General features: G+C 46.5%; 1 protein-coding gene across 10 annotated transcripts in view; it reads right to left on the reverse strand.

The window, feature by feature from the left end:
• ubr4 (ubiquitin protein ligase E3 component n-recognin 4) overlaps window positions 1-21,954 on the reverse strand; it is a 47,464-nt gene that overhangs the window by 11,075 nt on the left and 14,435 nt on the right. For 5 of the 10 annotated variants that reach the window (XM_029249850.1, XM_029249849.1, XM_029249848.1 and 2 more), the window contains 58 exons: window positions 21,542-21,771; window positions 21,305-21,423; window positions 20,902-20,999; window positions 20,660-20,817; window positions 19,967-20,179; window positions 19,779-19,880; window positions 19,600-19,700; window positions 19,093-19,480; window positions 18,906-18,969; window positions 18,622-18,816; window positions 18,332-18,402; window positions 18,063-18,210; window positions 17,516-17,749; window positions 16,512-16,682; window positions 16,119-16,301; window positions 15,856-16,014; window positions 15,619-15,771; window positions 15,269-15,496; window positions 15,020-15,177; window positions 14,291-14,462; window positions 13,968-14,169; window positions 13,490-13,653; window positions 13,157-13,373; window positions 12,825-13,041; window positions 12,371-12,403; window positions 12,008-12,071; window positions 11,793-11,927; window positions 11,192-11,366; window positions 10,432-10,572; window positions 10,125-10,246; window positions 9,441-9,552; window positions 9,214-9,344; window positions 8,896-9,073; window positions 8,637-8,741; window positions 8,286-8,423; window positions 7,767-7,935; window positions 7,484-7,688; window positions 7,246-7,359; window positions 6,837-7,046; window positions 6,449-6,598; window positions 6,137-6,364; window positions 5,927-6,005; window positions 5,349-5,573; window positions 4,869-5,037; window positions 4,333-4,477; window positions 4,147-4,232; window positions 3,897-3,984; window positions 3,609-3,802; window positions 3,234-3,473; window positions 2,861-2,999; window positions 2,609-2,734; window positions 2,282-2,410; window positions 1,832-2,175; window positions 1,060-1,150; window positions 792-876; window positions 578-705; window positions 371-500; window positions 87-244 (listed from right to left, as the gene is read on the reverse strand). In XM_029249850.1, coding sequence (XP_029105683.1) covers window positions 87-244; window positions 371-500; window positions 578-705; window positions 792-876; window positions 1,060-1,150; window positions 1,832-2,175; window positions 2,282-2,410; window positions 2,609-2,734; window positions 2,861-2,999; window positions 3,234-3,473; window positions 3,609-3,802; window positions 3,897-3,984; window positions 4,147-4,232; window positions 4,333-4,477; window positions 4,869-5,037; window positions 5,349-5,573; window positions 5,927-6,005; window positions 6,137-6,364; window positions 6,449-6,598; window positions 6,837-7,046; window positions 7,246-7,359; window positions 7,484-7,688; window positions 7,767-7,935; window positions 8,286-8,423; window positions 8,637-8,741; window positions 8,896-9,073; window positions 9,214-9,344; window positions 9,441-9,552; window positions 10,125-10,246; window positions 10,432-10,572; window positions 11,192-11,366; window positions 11,793-11,927; window positions 12,008-12,071; window positions 12,371-12,403; window positions 12,825-13,041; window positions 13,157-13,373; window positions 13,490-13,653; window positions 13,968-14,169; window positions 14,291-14,462; window positions 15,020-15,177; window positions 15,269-15,496; window positions 15,619-15,771; window positions 15,856-16,014; window positions 16,119-16,301; window positions 16,512-16,682; window positions 17,516-17,749; window positions 18,063-18,210; window positions 18,332-18,402; window positions 18,622-18,816; window positions 18,906-18,969; window positions 19,093-19,480; window positions 19,600-19,700; window positions 19,779-19,880; window positions 19,967-20,179; window positions 20,660-20,817; window positions 20,902-20,999; window positions 21,305-21,423; window positions 21,542-21,771 — 9,111 coding nt within the window. The remainder of the gene's footprint in view (window positions 1-86; window positions 245-370; window positions 501-577; window positions 706-791; window positions 877-1,059; window positions 1,151-1,831; window positions 2,176-2,281; window positions 2,411-2,608; window positions 2,735-2,860; window positions 3,000-3,233; window positions 3,474-3,608; window positions 3,803-3,896; window positions 3,985-4,146; window positions 4,233-4,332; window positions 4,478-4,868; window positions 5,038-5,348; window positions 5,574-5,926; window positions 6,006-6,136; window positions 6,365-6,448; window positions 6,599-6,836; window positions 7,047-7,245; window positions 7,360-7,483; window positions 7,689-7,766; window positions 7,936-8,285; window positions 8,424-8,636; window positions 8,742-8,895; window positions 9,074-9,213; window positions 9,345-9,440; window positions 9,553-10,124; window positions 10,247-10,431; window positions 10,573-11,191; window positions 11,367-11,792; window positions 11,928-12,007; window positions 12,072-12,370; window positions 12,404-12,824; window positions 13,042-13,156; window positions 13,374-13,489; window positions 13,654-13,967; window positions 14,170-14,290; window positions 14,463-15,019; window positions 15,178-15,268; window positions 15,497-15,618; window positions 15,772-15,855; window positions 16,015-16,118; window positions 16,302-16,511; window positions 16,683-17,515; window positions 17,750-18,062; window positions 18,211-18,331; window positions 18,403-18,621; window positions 18,817-18,905; window positions 18,970-19,092; window positions 19,481-19,599; window positions 19,701-19,778; window positions 19,881-19,966; window positions 20,180-20,659; window positions 20,818-20,901; window positions 21,000-21,304; window positions 21,424-21,541; window positions 21,772-21,954) is intronic. The other 5 variants (XM_029249851.1, XM_029249847.1, XM_029249845.1 and 2 more) reach the window with 4 other exon arrangements.

Raw genomic sequence — 21,954 nt, forward strand, 5'->3', positions numbered from 1 at the left:
TGGAAGGGTGGCAGAATAATGCTCAGTGACTGAAACCAGTGAGCATGCCCAGAGTGAACAGCCAATGCTTGTCAAAAGGACATTACCTGACGCAGCCAGTTGTTGTGTCCCAGCTTTAGATCCAGTGGAGAGGTCCTTTTGCCACGCTTGCTCATGAACTGCTTCCACTTCCACACATATTTTTCCAGGAGATACTGCTTCCGTACCTCAGCTTTACTTAGGGGCTTAGAGACTGCTTCTTGCCCTGGGAACAGTTTGAAATAAGGAAGACAGCACATCAAATAAAACATAGCAGCTGTTACGAAAACTGAGCAAACTTTAAAAAAAAAAAAAAAAAAAAAAAAAAAAAATGCATTTCACTGAAACTCACCTCTAGCAGGAAGGCACTTTTTCCAGGCTTCATACGATGCCTTGGGGTCCTTTTTGAGCCAGAGCTGGGCCTGGGCATGTATCTCATTGCTGTAGGGCTTCACTGTGGTCAGGGATTCTACAGCAGCATCCTGACATATACATACTGTATTTAGCACTACTTAACAGAGATGAGACATGGCTCCAAACACTCAGACATGCTTTGTACCTTGTTCTTCTTGCTGGTGGGAGCTGGTGGCTTGATGAGTTTCTGCAGGATCCTGAGGCACATCAGGGTGATATTCTCTACCACCACAGGGGTTTTGATGTTTACAGCCATGAGGAACAGGCTGAGAGCTGAGTAAGAAGCAAAGGACAGCAGTGTAATGCAAAATCCCCCTCTTGAACTGTAGCCCCTGCAGCAATCAAATTGCCTAACTCACCACAGCGGAGCCGCAGCTCCCAGCAGCCCCCCTCCTTGGCGATGGAATCAGTAAGTAGCAGCATTTCATACTGCAGGCTGCTCACCTGGAGAAAGACGATAGCACAGACTTGGTATTAATGTGACCGCAACCAAGGAGAGGGGTGGGGGGGAATGTCCACTGATATTCAGGAGGACAGTAGTAGAGGGTCTCCATGGACAGAAACTGGAACTTAGGCAATAGCCCTAACAAATCATGACGACATAGGGTTATGTTTACAGTTACATACCAGGTCAGGGTTGGCCCAGTGGCCCTTCAGTGCAGCTGACACTTTAGCAATGATGAGGTCGTTCATTTGCTGAGTAGCATCAGGGTTGTCTCTGTCAGAGAAAGAGTACAAAGAGCTGTAAATATATGTACACATGAGCAAAGGCACAACAAAGAGATGTAAAATCCCTTTAACAAAGGCACCATACCCTTTTACATAGTGTGGCATGTTTCAATAGCCTGTTAATCATCATGTCTAACTGACTGTTGATCTACTTTTACAACTAAACCCTTTTTTTCAGGCTCATATGAAATCCACGCTCCACTGTTTGGAGTAGGGTGGCACAGCAGCACAGCAGGTAGCGCTGCTGTCTCACAGCGCCCGGGTTGTGAGAGAGGACATGAGTTCGATCCCTGCTCAGTCTGTGTGGAATTGGCGTGTTCTCCCCATGTCTGCGTGGGTTTCCTCCGGTTTCCTCCCACAGTCCAAAAACATGCTTTTCAGGTTCCCCCATAGTGTGAGTGACACAGAGTGTGTGTTCCACTGGTGTATGGATGGGTGACCCATGGTAACTAGTGTATCTAGCAGTGTAAGTCACCTTGGTGAATAAGGTGTGTGGGCTGATAACGCTACATAGAGTTTACTGGAAGCTGCTTTGGAGAAAGGCATCTGCTAAATAAATGTAAATGTATTTAAAATATACATAAGCAGACTGCACTCTTTAGGCACATCCAGTCAGCCATTGCTACATACTTGCTGTAGACACAACAAGGATCAATAGAGGCAAACATACCTGGTGAGGAGACACATGAGTTGGCGAACCTCCTCACGCATGGCGCTTGTGCCACGCCGCAGGTTGTACTCAAAGAGCTCACGGATGAGGCCCTGGAGCACCAGGATCTGCCGGATGCTGGGGTTGGTGGCCAATGCCCGTAGCAGTGTGATGCAGTGACCCGTCACAGCTGAAGCACAGCCATAACACTTTGTGGAGGAGGTGTGGCCGCAGCCCAGCACGGAAAGCGAGCGGTATTGGCTGGCTGTGAAGGTAGGCTGCGTGCTGCTGCGTGACGACTTGGTGGCCGCCTCACGCTGTTGCAGGTCGTACTCCAGGAGTTCCTTGCGCGACGCCAGTACTTTCTGTAGATAAATGGAGAGCATGAAAACAAAGGTGCAACAAATGCTTTGCAGGTGTTATGGTTAAGCAAATTGTCTGAGAAGGTAGAGCTTGTTTTATCATCCCCACCTGGATGATCTTGGAAAGCTCATCGAAGGAGGTCTTGCAGTCACCGCTGTACTCCTGTGCAAGCTGCTGGATGTACCTGTTGACACTGGCAGAAGAGGCCCCCAGGCCAGCCCCAGCACCTGTGTCATCCTGGGGAGAACACCGTGAGAAAGCACTCAGAGAAAATCACAAAATGACTCCAAACCAGTAAATAAAAAAAAAATGAAGGGACATCTATCTAATTAAAACTTACATTGTAACTTTAATGACTGAAGTGACCTAGGTGAAAGCTTCAATTAACATAAGCCTTAAAGCTAACGTTAGCATGAGTGTTATGCTCTCCCTCACCTGTGGCTTCTCAGGGGCAGCTTCATTAACCTTGGACAGCAGGCTCTCCAACTGTGGCCGGTGGCCCATGAGCTGGTGGTAGACACGGTCAGCTTTGTCCAGCAGGGTATTGATATTGGTTACAGCCTGAGGGGAGGAGTTGTGGGAGTGTTAAAGTTGCAGTTCTCTCTGTCTGTGGTAAGCAACATTGCTCTGACTTAAACACTAAAATACACAGAAAATTTCAGTGTCAAAAGCAGTGCGCTACACTACCTTCTTCCTGTCCTCCTCATTCTCTATGGGATCCACGGCACAGCAGGGCTTAGCATACAGCATGAAGTCGAAGCGGGCGTATTTGCAGAAACCACAGGCGTTACAAAGGAAGGGGTCCTTCTCATCGTAGTTTATGGACCTAGCAGATGAATGAAACGGGTACAAAAATTGCAATCTGGGCTTCATTCCTTAAGGCCAAGCAACAAATCTAGGAAAGGAGTAGAATGTGAACTTTAAGCCACAAAACATACAGAATAAAAACTGTTGCTTCTAAATTAATTGTAGACCTCACAGATTCAGCTATGGCTTTTTGCATTAGGAACAGTTGCTCTAAGCTGCTTTAGTCTCAAGATGAGCCCAAGACCTCCCTCACCTGCACTTGTGACACTGGTAGACATTCTCCCCACAGTTGCCGCACACGCCTGGATTGGCAGGCACTGATGCGCTGCAGCGAGGGCACTGTAGCGTTTCTGTGGAGGCCTGGTAGTTCTCATAGAAATCAGCAAACTCGAGCATGAGGTTTGAAGCCACAATGGGCAGGGGCAGGTCAATCTTCACTTCGGTCTGCCCAGGGGTCAGCTGAACCTTCTTGGCCTTATGCCATCGGGCAGGCCTGAATAGAGGAAGGCGCAGCAGAAATCAGACTCGAAGAATGCCAAATAACTTCCAAAGCCATGATAATCATGACTCACGAATGAATCGATCACTAGTCAAATGATTACAATGAAGGTTAGTTCTTCAGACTCACTTGTTCTTGAGCTCCACTATAGCCTGCACCGTCCTGTTGTTGTAATACAGGTTGATGGTGCGCACCATTTTGGTGCGTTTGAGGTCGCCAATCTTGACTGTGACCTTGCTGATTGTGTGGCTGCCGATGAGCTTGACCACTTGCTGGGTGGTAGTGTAACGTGTGTCCACTTTGATGGAGGACAGTTTAATGTTCTAGATGCACAAAAACAATGTTAGAGATAAATTTTGGCATCACAAAACCTCCCAGTTATTCAGTTTAAGAAATTCAGCAAAGGTCCTCACTCACAGAAAAGGGCACTTCGGGGTTGTTGCAGACCAAGCATGGGTCACTTTCCAAGTAATAGCCATCAAACTCGACCAGTCCTGACAGAGTGCTACAGACAAAGAAGAAAACAGCTTTGTATACGTTAGTGTTTTCTTCATGTGTTGATGACATCATCACAAAATTCCACAATAAGTGAAGTTTCCCTTCAGCTAAAGATGGCCAGTTACTGTTGTAGTATACCCCCTGGTACATTTCCAAGCAAGACTCTTACTTATAGATGTTGGAGTTGGGGTGGTTTGTGAGAATGTGGTTTTGTGCTCTTAGAATCTCAACTGCCTTCTGGGAGTACTCTTTCAGCTGCAAAAACAAGAAAGATTTTTTTTTTTTTAAACAAACATTTGTTTTATTTACTTATTTAATTAAAACAACTTCAAGCAAAATCCAAGACGACATTTACCTTTTTCTCAGTCTGTGGAGTCTTCAGAGAGAAGTATCCCAGCAGGTCCACAAATTGAGCAGCTTTACGTCCATATGCTGGGAGCTCTGGCCAAATGGCCCATGTGAGGTCCAGGAGCAGCTCCTGTTGGGACTTATTGGAGTTCCTGAGCAGAATGAAAAAAATGCTCAGTGAGAAGCGAACACACCGATATTACACAACTCTTCAACTCCAAAAAAAAAAGATCTCATTTAGTGTATTTAAAGATGCAAAAGCCACTGTATGAAGGTTCTTTGTACACACTGTTATAAAGACTTAATAGTGAAGACAGTTTCCCTTTTTTCCCCTACCTGAAATATGCTCAACATTTGAGAAGTTCATTTAAAAAACATCTTGGCATTCCCACTGAAGTAACAATAGGCTACATATAATGAGTGAGTACTTTTCATTATTCCAAACAATGATTAGTCCTCAAAAGACATGTACAAGTTCAACAGATATGCATTCAGAAATACACACACACACACACACACACACACACACACACACACACACACCTGTAAATGTGCAGTGCCAGGCAGTGGGCTTGCCAGCGTACGGATGAGGAATTGGACTCCAGCAGAAAGCAGCGCAGGAATTGGATGAGAGTCTCCTTGTCAGCAAACTTGTTGAGCTGACTCACCAGAGCTGTGCACAGCTGATCTTCCTGGCTCCCCACACCATCAGCTTCAGGGAATACAAAGGAAGTTGAAACAACTAAATGGCACCTTGGCTGCACATGATGACCTACTCACATTTCTACTGTCCTTGTTCAAATATATCTTTTCCTGTATGAGTCCCATGAAAAACCTTGCTTATCAAATGACAGGACTGGATAAACTAGTAGCTTAAGACTATCACTGCACCCCATTTCAATTAAAATAATTACCATCAAGAAGGAACTGGTAGGGGCAGATTGATTTGAAATGATGTAAACAGAAAACACAAAGTGACATACTAGTGTAGCAAGGTTTGGGCACCTCCAAGGGGATGCTCACCTTCCTTCTCCTTCTCCTTGTCCTCCTTCTTGCTCTTTTTGCTAGAGGACTTGCTCTGGGAGGACTGGGAGGCCCCTGCAGCTCCGCCTGAAACCCCTGAGGCTGCAGCTGTTGCTGCTGCCAGTACCTTACTGCCACAGAGTGCGCAGGAAAGCAGCTGCAGTAGCACCGGAGACACGCCTTCGTCCACCAGGAAGCTGACTTGCAGCAGGAAGTATAGCACCGCTGTGGTGGCAGGGAAGAGAAAATGGGCAAGCTGGTTATGACAAAATTATCAGGAGTCATGCTGATAGACTAAATGGCATTACATGATCACAATAATTTGAACAAATAACTGGGTGATGTTTATATTTAAACAGCAGATTAACATGTGGGTGAATACAGCAGGTCATTTACAGAGCTTAATCTTTATTTTCCACAGAGGAGGAGGATTTACAACAAACTGCAAAAAATAGGGACACTAAGATTCTTTGGGACTAATCTGATGTTCCTCAGCTCCAAAATCAGACATAACTCATAAGCAATACATTGCTTGACAAACAACTTCAAGTATGATTTGTTGCAACTAGAGAACTTACAGTCATCTTTCATGCAGAATTTTTGCCAGTTGATGGTCCTCTGGGTTGCAATCTCAGCACATGCTTTCAGATGCTCCATCTTTGATGAACAATTCCAAAAAAAAAAAAAAGGATTCAATCATGTTGTCAGAAATGAAAAGCCATGTGAAAATGTGAGAAAATCTGAGGAGGTCAAGACAACCTCTCCGTGACCCAAGTGACCATTCTCACCAGGCTGATGAGGGTATCGTACTGCAGCGCAGAGCCAGATGTTGCCGTGACGACACCAGCCCTGAGGAAGATCCCTTGCTCCTCAAGCAACTTCTTGATGCTGCGCACATGCGAGTCGAGTGTGTGCAGGTCACGCAGCTGTCGGTACTTCTCCTTAGAGCCACAGATGAAGAGTAGCAGCTTGCGCACCTGGCGCCGCACAAATGGAGTCTGCTGGATCATCAGGTACTGTAAAGGAAGTGACAGAGCAGGTTCACTCCAGAGCTGCCACCGACTGTAGGCGGTACACTGAGTCAGGATATGAAAGGTTACCTCAGACAGGAAGTAGAACCAAGAGTGGTCAAAAATAGGTGGTGGGATGCGTGAGTTGGTGTCGGCAATCTTCTTGATCTGATACGGCAGGCGAAGCACCATCTCAGTGAGTAGCTGTGAGTACGCTTCAAATACATCAGCTGCGTGGCCCTGGGCAAAGAATGAGCAACAAACATCATCAATACTTTAAGGCACCATGTTTCTTCTTTTGTTATAATACTTTGTAATAAAAACAACTGCCACATATGCAGCACTACTGAATTGTAAACTGCAAGTTCATTTACATAATTTATCTTGCACAGTTGTATAATGTTAAATACAGCATAGGCACACTATCTGAATCATAAGCAGGGCAAAACAGAGGCTGCAAACTAGTGTGGGAACTCACCTTGACGTACTGGCGCAGGAAGAAGGGGCTCATGTCTGGCGGGGAGGAGGACGTGTGAGGCTTGAGCAGCTGGCTAGTGACAGCAGGTTCCTCCTCACCCTGCTGAGTCTTCCAGAAGTCCAGCAAGGCCTTGAGCACATGCAGGCAGTAGTCAATGGCTCCGGAGCTCAGCAGTGCTGTGGCTGTGGCATTGGAGATGAACGATGACGACTGCCAAGAAACACAGGAAGAGACATGACCACCTAGAGAGCCATCTCATAATGCAATGCTACTCAACTGCAGCTCAACAGGTGGATTTGTAACAGAAAGGTTGCTGGTTCAATTCCCTGAAGTGACGTTTATTATGCTCTTAGAAAAAGCAGTGACAGTCCCACGTTGAGATATCTGTTCAGTGACATGGAACCCCTACCTCCGAAGACGACTTGGAGCCTGACTTGGTGCGTGACATGAATACACTCAGCAGCCTCATAATGACCAGATGAACCTCGTTTATGGTGCTGCGCTCGTTCTTCTTGGACACATCCTGGGGACACATGAACAGGGAAATGTGAGGCATCAACAGGGTGAATAGAGAAGCAGAGCTGCTGTGTGGGTGTGCTGTGCTACGTGGGGGGGTCTTGAAAGGGCTCACTAAAAAGCTCTCCAACCTTCTTGTGCATGCCAAGCTCTCCAATGAGCTGCGCCAGCAGGTCATCCAGGGCTCCTTTGTCCTTCTCATCCTCTCCATCCAGGTCAGCTGTCAGCATGAGGATCACCTGCATGTAGGGGATGGCTCGCACCCCTCCAACACTGTGCAACTGGGGGAGGTGCTGTAGAAGGCGCTCCAGGAGCATGAGTCGGACCATGTGCAGCCTGTAGGGAGATGCGGGCAGAGAGCATCAGTAGAACTCCACATAGTAAGTAAAAAGCATGTGCACATTGTGGGCTCACCGATTGCTTGTGTGGACATCTCCCTCATTCTCTCCCTCTCCTTCAGATCCCTCGCCCTCCTGTTGGGCCGTTGTGGTGCTGATGGCTCCAGTGCTGGAGCTGATGCTGCCAGGGCCAGCTGGGTGGCCCTCGGCCGCTGTGTCCCCGTAGGCGCTGCTCCGACCAGACACTGCCGATGACACAGCAAGACTACCGCATGAAAACATGTGCATCGCCTGGTACTCTTCATGGATTAAATCACACAAACAGCTGAATGCAATTAAGATGTAAACAACAAAATCCATATCTGAGCAATGCCGAGTGAACCCCATCACACATGAGCTTTTTCTGTGCATAAGGGAAATCTCTGTGCTGGGTTCTTGGCACAGCAAAAATATAAAAATCAGTGGGTGGGAGAACAACAGTCATCAAGATTTATCCATCTCCCATAATAGAACCAGGGTGCAGGGCTTCAAAAAATAGATGTGAGCCGCCTGCTTCAAGCTTGGACTAGTCCCCTGGTTGCAGCAGGACCCTTACCACTGTGCTCGCCAGCCACCGAGTCGATGGCGCTGCCGCCACTCTCAGAGCCCACGCTGCCCCCGTGCTCGGCCGGCGAGGTGCGCAGGGTGGAGCCGTCAGTGGCCGCTGTGCTGCCCTCGTCGTCCGAGGCTGGAGCTAAAAGCATAACCAGAGCTGTCACAGGAAAAAGACAGCTGGCTGCTGCACCGGGCTCTCGCGTGCCTCTACACATGACCACAGAAGCGGCTCTCTGCTCAAGTGGAACCTTTGATGAAAGCACAGCTTTCTAGATACCTGTCTCCAAACAGCTGACTGAACAAGCAAGTGCAGCTGCGGGGGCTGACAGAGCACAGGGGTGGGATTCGTTACCTGATGCCGTGGTGTCCGACAGGGTGCCTGCATCCAGGGAGGAGGAGCTTGGTGCCTGACCAGAAAGACCAAGGCTCTGGAGTCCAAGGGCGCTGCTGCTGCTCCCTGCACAGGACAACAGATGCAAAAGAAACTTCTGCACACAGTTGCACATTAGGAGTTTTCCCTCACAGTTGTGGGAATTCTGTTCATCTGTGCCATGCGCTCAGGTTTGCAGTGGTGGGGGAGGGGTCACAAAGTGATGGAGGACAACTGTCACCTTGCTGATCCTGCTGGAGGCTCAGGGCGATGGCTAGCTCCACCATAGTCTCATCATCGGCATCAGGAGGAATGTCCAGCATTGGTGGGAAGCCCTCTGCTCCAGCCAGTAGAGCCTCCAGCGGAGAGGGATTGCCATTGTTCACATTCTCCGCTGTCTCCAGGACCATGGACTCCGACTGTGAAGGGCAGAGGAGAAGAGAATTACATAATAGCTGCCAGGCCCTGAATGGGTCGCTACAGCCACGGAGTACAAATGATTTCTAAAACCAGACAGCATGGATTGATCCAGGACAAGCCAGATATCGGACAAACTCACCACCATCTCAAAATCTCCATGATCCACCTCACTTTGCTCTTGGCTCTCCTGCCGGCCACCTTCCCCCGCAGTCATGCCTGATGGCTGCATCTTCTCATCTGCGTCATCGTCGTCGTCATCGTCTTTGTCCCCTAAAGGAAAGGTGTAGGGAAGATGGCTTAACAGCCATAAACATATAGGATGGACAGGAATCCACTTCTGAAGCACAGCAAAGCGGCAGCACCCACCCATGGGTGTGTTGGAGCGAGGGGGAGAAGGAAGTGTCACATGTCTGCGCTTGTTCCTGGGTCTCAGCACACGCATCAGAGCCTGCTTGCAGGCAAAGCTCACGGAGGTGTCCTGTGGTCAGAACACAGAGACTTAACACACTGGCACAACTGACGCAAGCCTACAAAGCACATACTGTTCTAGGAACCATGAAAGCCAAACATCCCTTGTTTGTATACAGACAAGTGAGTATAGGAACATTCACTTACTTGGGCTTTAACAATTTGCACCAGCAGTCCTTTTATATTTCCCCCAGCTTATCTGAATTTTTTTGGTTTGTAAATTTATACAATTGGGGTCAAATTTTACCATCCAAACAGACAGCACTATTTGCTCATATCAGTAACCATTTCCAGCAGTTAAACACACACAGTGCATATGATGCAGAATACAGACACTCTGAGGTTGTGTTTGCACAAAATGGATTGTGTTCTCCTGCACAAGCATATTTGTAATATGAGAACAACCAACAATTTTTCCAATAAGAATAATGGTAGTTTCTTTGATGCCTTATGGACACTTTTAGGAATGAACTGGGTTCAGTTACAGGGGACTGGTGTATTCATATCAGGATGACAAATTATAAACTGCCTGCAAACTAAATTTGGGTAACAAACATCTGTTTGGTGAAAAATTATACTTACAGGGCAAAGCAACATCTGCATGTAGATTTTGGATGCCACGTTGATGCAGTCCAGTTCACAGGTGCAGTACCCATGAATGATGTCCACTAGAGCATTCACTGTGGCTTCAATGTGGGTGAGACCTTTCAAAGGAAACCCAAAGTCATAAGAGCAAACATGCCTCCATTTCATTGGACTAAATAAAAATATAGCTGTATTGTCAAACAGGTAAAGACATTGTGGGGGGAAAAAAACAGAAACAGGATTTTACAGAAAGATGGATCAAAATGTCTACTGATGTCAGATAAGCCAAATGCTGCACAATTACCTGGCAAGCAGGCTGGGGCCAGGAAGGCATTCTTGGGTTTGAGAGCATGAAGTTTCCAGAAATGGTTCACCAGCTGCATGATGAAGCTACAGCCCTCACTCTCTGATGACTTCTGGCCCTCTTTGTTGTCACTGCCTGCTTCTGGAGAACACAAAACCTTGTTCTGCCATGCTTTTTTTACACTAAGATGTTCAAGCAAAGTTTATCCAAAGAGACCCACATTTCACATCAGTCAAACACTATTCACTGCTGGATTACTTTCGCTGTACAGTATCCTGTTCTAGTGCATAACAACTCGACTTAAACCTGCAACCTTTCGGCCACAAATCCAGTTTCCTCATCTCCTTGCTTTAGTGCTGGAACTCTTAAGCTAGAGACCAAAGACCCCTGGGGTCTATAGATGGTCTTGTGAAACAGACTTGCTTTGAAAATATACAGAAATAAAAGAATAAAATATATTATTGTGCTATTGATACTTTCAACATTTTGTGTGAACCTGGTCAAATTTCAATGCAGTTAAGTAAAATGAGGAAAATATTTTCTCCAAATTTGTTGATATTTTTCTTGAAAGTGTCAGACTCTTAAAGGGTCTGTTGGCTGAAAAAAAGGTTAAGAACTTGTGTGCATTTACTAGACAACTCAATACATTTCAGAATCTTGAAAAAATATCAGCGTTCTGAAATTGTTCCACAGCCTTCCCTCCTCGTCCCTCGGGCACTAACAACATTCCTATGGCAAAGTGACAAGGAAATGTACACACCTGTGTCTGGGTGGGACAGCCTGAACTCAGTGAAATGCACCAGGTTGTTGGGTCTCATTATGGCGATGGAGCGAGCAGTAATCACCAGCCTCTGGAACACGTCAGGGTCCAAGTCCCTGGCCTCCCTGCTGCAGCTGTTCAGACACTGTACTGCATTGCTCAGCAGAGACTGGTCCTGTACCGGGGGGTGGGGGGGCATTACTACTTTTCCTGGCATCTTTGATCAACGTGACAATGTTAGGTTTATATTCTAAGCCTGTTGTTATTCATTTATACAGGCTCTTCATCAATTCACGGCAAACATTCTAATCAAAAGTGGTACAACACGAGTGGGGACTCAATGTGGGAACCTAAAGAACCACTATGCCATCTGCTAGCCTACTTCTTTTATAAAAGATTTTAAAAACGGAAAACTTGATTTCATCCCAGAAATCTTGCTGTGATTTCTATATACGCATACTACGTGTCTGTGTATATATAAAAGCATATATTGAGTTGTGGCAACACACCTTTCCCAAGGATTCAAGTGAACTGGTTCCACACAGTGAAAATTATGAAGTTACAATGACCATTTTATTTCAACTCTATTTGTGCATGGTACCTTATGGTTGTGGTAGGCTGTGCGGCTAGTGTGCAGACTGGCCAGCAGTCCCTTTGTCTGCTGCTGGACACCAGTGGGAGTCGGCATAGACAGCAGCTGTGTGGCCAGCTCCAGGGCAGCTGCCTTGTTCTTCTCCTGTGCACCAGAAAGGTGGTCAGAACCAGAGATCATGGCTCTTGTACAGTATGCAGTCTTAAGTGTCTCCTTCCTACTACCTTCTCGCTGGTGGAGCCAATGGCAAAGCAGCTTTCCAGAGCCTCCAGGGAACTGACCACCAACCTGTAGAAGACAGTGTGACATCAAGAGAATGCAAAAAAAACTTATCCTGAGGAATTCAAATGACTTGAAGGGAAAACGAGGGGATTTCACTCAGTGTCACTGAAATAACATACAACCATGAGGAAAAACAAGGACATGTGTGTACATCTGAACTATCTTCAAGATTGCATGATTTTTTTTTTTTTTTCCAGCAAATGTGGTATATAAAACTTTTTAAAGGTTTCTTTGCCTTTTGCCACACATACACACACGTGCAGCAGACACCATGCAGACAAGCAGAGAAGAGGGTGGTTACTAACCGGTCCAAGGTCGATAAGGACTCAGTTTCACAACTTTTTATGTTTTTGGGAGCAAAGAAAAAGAAAAATGTGTGAGGATCAAAGAAAGAAACAAGTAAGATGACTCAATGTAACTGAGGAAACGTGAGCATGCAGAACAGTGATGGCGGCCATGCACTTGACAACACACACACCTGAGGAAAGACTACCAGCAACTTTAAGATTACTGCTAGGCCCCTACAGGATCTGTTTTAATCGTCTAACATTATCCCAAGTGGTAAAGAGGAAACTGAAATAATTTCTCCATGAGGAACAAAAAGAGGGGGGGAAAAAAAAATCTGCATTTATACATTTAGTTAGGATTTGTATAGCTTAGTAGTGACATTAATCCTCAAATTTTGGTTTTCTACTAAACTTTCCTCTCTGACTCTGCAGTGCCCATGAGAATTATACTCCAACAATCCCTAGGCGGTACCTCTCAAGCACAGTTCCACTGGAGGAGGTGGGTGTCGCCATGTCGCTCTCCCCGGTGCCATTGCTCTGGTTAAGGTTAGGGCTACAGGTGTTGTTGACAGAGGCTGAGGGGAAGTCCTCTGGTGGCTCGTCTGGCCAACCAAACTGCTCCTTGGTCTTCCCATACACCTTGATAGAGTCCAACATGGTGACACCAGCAGGATCCACGGAGGCTCCAACTGCAGGAAAGAGGAGAAAGCCAGCTAATTCCCTATGATACAATTTGGACAGATATACACACACTTCCACTGTAGTCAAGGTTGGGCATTTGGAGAACAAGGAGAGAGATCTCACTGAAGATGGAGAGCTTCTTGTCAGCTTGTAAGGCTTCCTCACGGGTAAAAGGGAAGTCAAACCAGCGGGCACGGGTCAGGTTCAATTGCATGGTGCGGCCAAAGACTTCCACGTAGGAGGGGGCCCGCTCAATGGCTTGGGTGCCCACCTGAACCCGCATGCCTGTCATTACCATAGAGCTGTTGTTGTTGATCACCTCCACTGTGAAACCACCAGGCTGATCAAAAAAAGTAGGAAAAAATACACACATTAATTTTAATATTAAAAAAAGAGAAACCTCAAAATCTCCCAAAGCAAGGTTAGACTCATGATCTACTGTCCCACAAAAAGTACCTTAGTGTTGGCCACATACATCCCGGTAGAGTTCAGGCGGTGCTTGATCTGCTGTCCATTATAGACCTGCAGCAGGTCGTTCCCCCCAAACTCCACTTCTGACAGCTGCTGGTTGTGCTCAAAGAAGTCCACAGGAAATGTCACCTGGCTGGATGTGCGTGTGGCTGGCATGAACAAACACACAACTTGAAAAACTGTTTGGCAAAAACAAAGGACTACACCTGATAAGGGTATTCAGTACAGGAAGTTAATCACTGACTGCCGATATTTTCACATAAACACTCAATTAAGACTGTGGAATTCACCCATCAGAAAGATGCACAATTGTTGCAGGAAAACAATGACCACAAAAGTAATAAAGTAAAATGTCCCATCAAACTAGCTACACAAAAAAGGTACTTTCAAAAGAATAAGGTCTTTTCCATAATATTTAATGACAAAATAAGCAGTTCATGTCACATGACTGAAAGACTCTCACTGGTGGTGGTAGCCTTCCGCTTGCGGACTGGTTTCATGATACTGATGACACTGCTGGGCTGCAAAGCGGGCTGCAGCCAGTAGGATGTGTTCTCCACATTTGCCATGTAGATGCGCAGGCTGCCGTCCTCACACAGCAAAATCATTGTGGTGCGCTGCTGCTCATTGCTGGCTGTGTGCCTGATTGCTACCATGTCTTGGATCTGTTGGGGGTGGGAGCAGCAAACAAAGTTCTACTTTGGTGCTTTCTGTCCATCTTGTACTTCCGGGGGGGGGGGGAATACTGGACATGTAGGATATTAGGAAACAAAGGTGCAGACAAACCTTGGCTTTAGCAGGCAATGTTTTGATCTCTTGGATGAGGAATGTGTCTGGCTTCACCATGATAACTAGTGGTATCCCTGTAGTCTGCTGAACGCAGCACACCAAACCTGGGTGATTCATCACCTCAGACCACTGGCAGAGAGCAGGGGATGTCTTACTGCCACCATTGGAGCTGCCAACAAAGACAGAAACCATTTATTTGTTACAAGTCTTTCAGCCAGTACAAAGAAAGTGCAAGGCATACATGTGTTGAATACACTGATGAATTCACTATTAATAACTGGTTGTCCAAAGCAGGGTAGGCTCAGGACCATCCCCCATCTTAGAATCATATGGAACAAGCTATTAGTCCATCACAGGGCATAATGGAATACAGTAACTAGAAGATCATGAAACAATTGCCGTGTAGGAGGACTGGGAGTATCTAATAAGAGTAAACATGGATGGGCTAGACAGTATCTTTAAGGGTGGCAAACAAAGCAGCATCTGGGTCCCCCAGGTTCTTCCCGCAGTCCAAAGAAGAGATGTTTTAGGTGAAGCAGTGACTTCACATTGACCGCAGCATGTGTAAAAGTGTGACATGGCCTGGTGCCCCACCCATAGTGTACCCCTGCACTGAATGGATGAATGAATGAATTTTTACACATTACTTGTGAGAACAGAACAGGTTATTCACAACAAAGCAAGGTTGACATAGTAACACAAGCAACTTCTGGAAGAACTGCTTACCCCTTGACGCTGATAGTGAAGAGCCGCTGCATTTCCATTGTGCTGCGGCTGACTGTGGCAGCATATGACTTGCCCTGGCTGTAACTGAAGAAAAGCATCTGCAACACGTGGGAGTAGTAGACAGAGACTCCACCCCCTGCCACCTGTCCATTGCTGTCCTGTAATGGAGAAACAAACAGATGCGTGAAGCAGAGCCTGAAGTTGATATGCGAATGGGCTGAAATGGTTCCATGTGAGCGGATATAGCACCTTCAGGTCTTCATGGTTTATCTCCAGCACGTTGGTGACGTAGAAGGGGCCGTGCTGGGCACTGCTGGACTCGTCCATCACCTGCGTGTAGATGTACCCTGCTGATGACATGATGACGATGATGTTCTTGCCCTCCTCATTGAACAGGAAGGAGGCGTCGCGTATCTTTGAACTCGGGAGCAGGAAGTAGTACATAGGGCTCAAGGCATCCACAGAAAGGTCATAAATCTGAGAAAGACATAAGAGGACGTTCAGTTCCTTTCATTAATTACTACTGCATAAAGCTAGACACTGAAGCCATAGATCAAAAAACAATGGTTAAAAACAGACAAGATCAATGTGAGGATTACCTTGACAAAGTCAGCTGTGATGATAGCCAGCTCTGTCTGGGAGCCAGGCAGCCAGATAGCCTTTATGATGAAGTTTCCGGTAGCCAGCTGAGGGTGCAGCACAAGGTGGTCCGAAACTGAGCCTGTGCTGCTGAAGGTTAAAACATGGCAGTCCTGGAAGTGGAGCAGAGAAGCAGTCAAACACAGATGTGAACAAAGGAACACAGGAGAGCAAGCGGCGCTGCCAACACTGCACACCTTTAGGCCACACACAGCCAGGTAGTCCTCGTTGCAGGGGTTCCCTGTGAGACTGAGGACGGTGAAGGGCACTGGGGCAGAGGCCAAACGAGTCAGTGTTAGCTTCCTCTTGCTCGAGTCTGCTTGTTTCAGCAGTGCTGAAAGCTGCAGGACAGTGATCTGCCAGGGGAGAGAAAAGGGACCAAAAAAAGGAAAAAGGGGGTTAGAGGTCAGATATGGGTACACACTACTGGTGTGGGATGGCAACTAGCAGAATAATTCACCTTGCCCTTCTCGTGGCTGACGGCTAGGTGCTGGCGGCGTCCATGGGGAGAGGACAGAACGCACATGGCAACTCTCCTCAGTACGTGGGCACTGATCAGCTGCCGGATGGTCTGCCCTTGATCCCCGCTGTAATTCATACGCACATTCTCAAACGCTCCCTCCTGTGATCCCAGAGTTGGAACCTGGAGGCCACAGATCACACTTTGATCAACCTGCTGAGTATCAATGGCTCCATCATATAACAGGCAATAAATGGTAAAGACAATACTCCAACTGCATCTCTACAAATAAATGCATCAGTAGGGCAATTGCAAAACCCACTTTGGCCCCTGTTTGTCAGATCCAATAAAAGAATCACATAAAAATTGACATTTTCCCACGATGCCTCCTACCATGAGCTGGTCTGTCATCTCTACAGTCTTGTCCTGGGTGTGCAGCTCGTGAAGAGCGTGTTGAGCACGGCTGCTGCTGCCCACTGCTGATGCCTGCTGGAAGTTCGTCTGGATGGCATCCATCAGAAAGGTTAGCATCTCCAACACGATGGCCGCTGTACTGGAGCTAAGCTAGAGAAGACCAGAGACAGCACAGCGGGGAGAGAGTACATTAAATCCAACACAAATTCTTAACCCAAACAGACCTTAAGAATCTAGAGGAGGGGGAAAAAAAAAAAAAAAAAGAAAAAAAAAAAAAACCCTAACTAGGAGTATAAGAGTAATCTAATAAACTCTCACCCAGAACACTGGCAGCTAATTATGGTATACTTTACAACAGAAAAAAATTAACTAGAAATAACCTGCGGGGGGAGACTGTAAAAGACTGACCCATTTTGTGGCAAACATATTTACAAAGTGGCTGCAGGACAGTACACCAGATACCACAAGCATGGACACAATCTAGAGGTGGTCCTCGAGCTACAACACACGACTTATGAGGACCCAGACTTACATTTGGTATCATATTAACCTCATTTTTTATGAAGTCCATTTACAATCGTTTCAAAGTTTGTATGAATATCAGCTGGCTACATATGTTATTGTTTAGGGTCTCAGTGTTTGGGTGTCAACAGCAACTATTCGGTTTGCTATTTGCTTTAAGATACTGTTTATTAAAAAATGGCTAGAGAGCAAAAAGTACAGTACTATTCAAGACAGTGATACTTATATAAATTAATACTAATTTAAAGTTGTATTTGTTTGAAATTAGTTACACACACATACATACACAAAACAAAGGGTAGCATTCAAGCATGTTATTTGTGCATATACCCTCAGGTTTCATTTGATATATACATATGGGATTGTTCACTAATGACAAAGTTGACTGACAATGTGTGTGTCAGAATGGAACCCTGTCCCAAGTGAAGGACCACCCACAACGAAGGGAAATCGACACACACCACTTGTGGCAGCAGTTCTTGGCGGCAGCCCTCGACGCTGCGGCACACGCTGCTCTTTGCTGGCTTATCCTCGTCACCAGACTTGCCGTCGCACACGGTCACTTTGCCCTTTTCAGCAGGAGAGGTGCTCTGGTGGCGGACGGCACTCTCAGGAATGCGTGGCTCGCTTTGGAACGCTGGAGACTCCTTCATGGTGGAGCTTATGCCACTGCTGGGACTGCGCTTAACCAGAGCCTTGTGGCAGATATACACACAGCAGGTTCACAACTAGATCACAGGAATTTGACTTTTGTACATTTATCACTCGGAATTTGCTATTTTTAAAAAAAAAAAAAAAAAAAAAAAAAAAAAAAAAAAAAAAAAACTTAATTCACTCAACCAAAACAGCATGCATATACCTAAAATCAGTGAAAACAAAAAGTCCCATAGCTTTTAGCATTTGGAATAGACACCAAATGTCATTCAATTTTCTCAAATTAAAATGAAGTATGCTGTGAGTGAATTGCAATTCGGAGTTCTTTTCTCTTGACCAGATTTCCACTCTCACCTGGCAGCTTCCATCCTCTTTGGCGCCGCAGTCACAGAAGAAGGAACCGTACTTTGCGTAGGAGATTTCATGGTCTTTGTGACAGACTTTGGCGCACACTGTACATACACCAACCCCATCTACCATCTTACAGGTGTGACAGTGGTACCTGTGCAGAGACGAGAACAAGGCTGCCTGTCAAGGCGACAGCGGAGAGCACTGCAGATGCAAAAATCCAGCGCAAGAGCCCAGTAAGGCCCAAACTGAAACATGAGCAGTGCTGTCCTTACCAGTGCTGGTTCATGAACTCCTTCTGTGTGATGGTGAAAGTGCATAGCTTATTGCATAGAGAATCTTCATCCTAGATCACAAAATAAATCATTTCAGATTTATTTAAAACACCCAGAAAGGTTGTCTAAGTAATACTCAGCCCTCCTGTTACAATCATTGGAGTTCAGATTTTTTGAGCATTTTGTGCATCTCGGACCAGGTCACACTTCTGAGGTATGCATTCATTCTAAATAACGCATCTGATGAAAACAGCCTCAGGGCGAGGACTGGCTATGAAGGGTCCAGTTACCGAGTCCTCAGCCTGCGAGTCTTCCTCTTCGACTGCCAGTTCCTCCACCCAATCCGAGTCCACCTCGATGGCCCTTTCCTCACCCTCCACCAAGAGCTGGGAGGTGCCTGGTCCACCGGCACTCTGTCGCAGGGCATTCATCACGTCTGCCAGGTAGGAAATTATGTGGCAGGAGCACTCCAGCATGCTAGCGTGCTGAAACACATGGCCCACGCACATCAAACTACAACTCCCCACATGCATCAAGAACCAATACTTTTCATGAAGGTAAAGAGTAGTCTTACTTTGCCTTGTGACACGTTTGCGCTGACCTTTTCCACTACATTTTTCTGAGTAAGGTACTTTTTGCTGTGTGAAACAAGAGACCAAATAAAATTCCCTACTTGATCAAGAACAGAGAAATCCTTTGTGCTTTGAAAGCAAGATCTACAACCAATGTAACTAACAAAGCTCAGCTTCCTTATCACTTACCATCTGTTGAGCCAATCGATGGCAGCGCGGTGGAGCTGCAGGTGTCCCGCCCCCTGACCAGCACTGGCCAGAGTGGACATAATGAGCATGAGCTCAGGGAATCCGGCACCATCGCCGCTAGCCAGCATCTCGGTGGCCATGGGTATGAGCGTGGCGAGGAGAACAGCGCACACGCCCTCGCCAACTTGACTGCTGTCCCGCACAATGTGTCCTGTAAGGAGCTGCAGCAGCTGCCGGTTTTCCTGCACCACATCTAGCTGGTCCGAGTCACGAGGTGGAGAGGCCGTCATGCGTGTGAGCCAGGCCTGCAGGCGGGGGGGCTCCACACAGGCCAGCTGGGTTAGGGAGCTGCAGAGGTTCAACAAGCTGGGATTGGGGCTCTTCTCAGCTGGGGAAGAGAGGAAATTGGGGGTCAACAGGGGAACAGGGTCACCAACCACCTTGTATTCCTCCAGTCTCAGCACACGCACATTAAGACATCAAAAAACACACGTTGCCTCTACTCACCGAGCTGGAACAGCTTAGTGAAGAACTTCAGGACCCGATTGCAGAACTTGGCTGATAGGTTTTCATTGGCCGTCGCCATCATTATCTGCACCAGTTCACCACTGCAAAGAACAAAGATGGCATTCAGTTCTGTAAACACACCGTCATGCTGCACTCTGGGACCATCTGGCTGTGCTCACCTGTATGAGAAGAACTCCTCCATGGCTTTGCGCACCTGGCTGCTCTCCAGCTGCTTCTCCAAATACTGCAGACACTCCTCCAGCACAGACTCATCCAGACCACTGCAAAAGACCACCATGGCATGAGCAACAGGACGCACTCCAGCACATAGACACATGCACTTTTAGGGCAGGGACGCAAAGGTAACCTGTTAGGGTCAGAGTGGTTGGCAATGATGTTGTAGCACCCTGTGACAAGGCGCTCGTAAACGCGGGCCAGGAACTCATCGGATTCTGCAGGGCCCAGAATTCGCTCCAGTGAGGTGCTGCTGATCTCAGCCACACTCTCCGTACTACTCTCCAGCAGTAGGGGCAACAGTGAGCAGATCACCTGAGGGGGGTTCAGCTCCTCCGGGCACCAGCTGAGGAAGAATGAAAAGGCAACCTTTTACACACCACTGCTATGCAGACCATGTCATGGCCAGCAGGTGGGGTAGTGATTAGCACACTGGCCTTGAAATTGATGGACCCAGGTTCAAATCCCCTCCTGCTGTAGTATCCCTGATCAGTATACTTTCCCAGAATTAGTGTGTGTGTGTTATATATATATTAAATAAAAATTAACCGTTACATAAATGAGTGAATCATTTCATAGCTTAACGTACAAACCTAAACTTGCGAGTTGCCTTGGAGAAAAGCATAAGCAAAATAAATTCAATAATCTTTTTCATTTAAACGGCGTATATATAGTAAGTGAAAGTCATGTAGGAAATCATGTGCTGCGCATCTGCTCGCATGCAATCAACAGTTATTTCTCATTTCATTCAATTTTAAAAATAAGAAAAAATACAAGTGTCAGGGGAGCAAGATGTGTTTCATATGAACAATAAGGCAACACTTACACAATGAGGTCCCCTGTGAGTCGCACTAGGGACAACAGGATATGTTTGAGGGAGGAGGCCAGTGGTAACGACTGGTTGCTCAGTGTTCCCAGATGGGCAGCCTGGATGGCGCTGATGTAGCTCTCCGAGGGGATGGTGTCGTTAGCAAAGGCATTTCTCTGGCATGGCACCACACAAAAAGGAGTTAAACCCAAAGTATACATGCATTGTGGTCAGATATTCCAAAGCGTCACAGGACTTACCCAGGAGCCGATGTTTGGGAATTCGCTTGTGTGAATGCCGTTCCACGTCTCGCACAGCGTCTGCACGGCTGACGGGAGGTTCTGCATCACAGCGGAACCTGGGGACCCAAATACAGTTCATACTGACATTCCAAGATACAACTCAGTATAAAAAGGGAGGAAAAAAAACCACACATAAGTCAACAGTACTGTAATAAAGTATTGAGGGAACACCAGCAATACTGAAATGTTTCCAAAATCTATGTCAAAACTGTCGCAGAAAATTTAAGAAACCACATTTTAAAAAAAGTGAGAGATTCATGAAATATTTTACGACAGTTACTAGGGTAGTTGGCAAAAAAATTACACGGCAAAATAAGCAAACAGAAACAAAAGTGAGTTCAGGCCAACAGGATGACCTCACCGAGCACATTGGCTTTGCAGCGCGTGGAGCCAATGGAGAGCACAGCCGCGTATCCCTGCAGTTTCTCCGGTGACAGCTTGTTCTCGCCTTCCTCCGGTAGACTCATCAACAGGTAGGACCTGCCATACAGAACACCACGATACAGAAAAAAAAACGAGAATTCCGGTCAGGAGATATTCGAAGCTTAACATCTCAGAGACTTTGATGGCAGTAGAAGAGAACCACTCCATGGCTCACCTGGTGAAGGCTGTGTATATATCGATCAGCTGAAGTGTGGCCGGTAGCAGGTTCTTTGTGATCTCAGATGACTTGTGAGGATCCGTTTCTGCAGCTACCTTGGAGAAGTGCTCATCCAGGGAGACTTGCACTTTGGAGATCACGGCATCCAAGGTATAGATGCTCTGAAGGTTGGGCACTTGGTGCAGTGGCAGGATTGTGTTAGAGTCGATGCAGCAGAAAGAGGAGATCTATAGAAAAATACGATTTTCAGAAATGACCATGGGAAAAGGTACATTAAAGTCCATAAAAACTACTCAGCTCTCAAGTACCTAGAGAGGAGCTGTTAAAGGGGTTAAGGGCTTCTGAACAACAAAGTTATGTACACAGAAGGTTCTAGCATCTGTATCTTAAAACAACTGCTTTAATAAAGT

The sequence above is a fragment of the Scleropages formosus genome, chromosome 2 (genome assembly GCF_900964775.1).
Source record: "Scleropages formosus chromosome 2, fSclFor1.1, whole genome shotgun sequence".
Taxonomy (NCBI): domain Eukaryota; kingdom Metazoa; phylum Chordata; class Actinopteri; order Osteoglossiformes; family Osteoglossidae; genus Scleropages; species Scleropages formosus.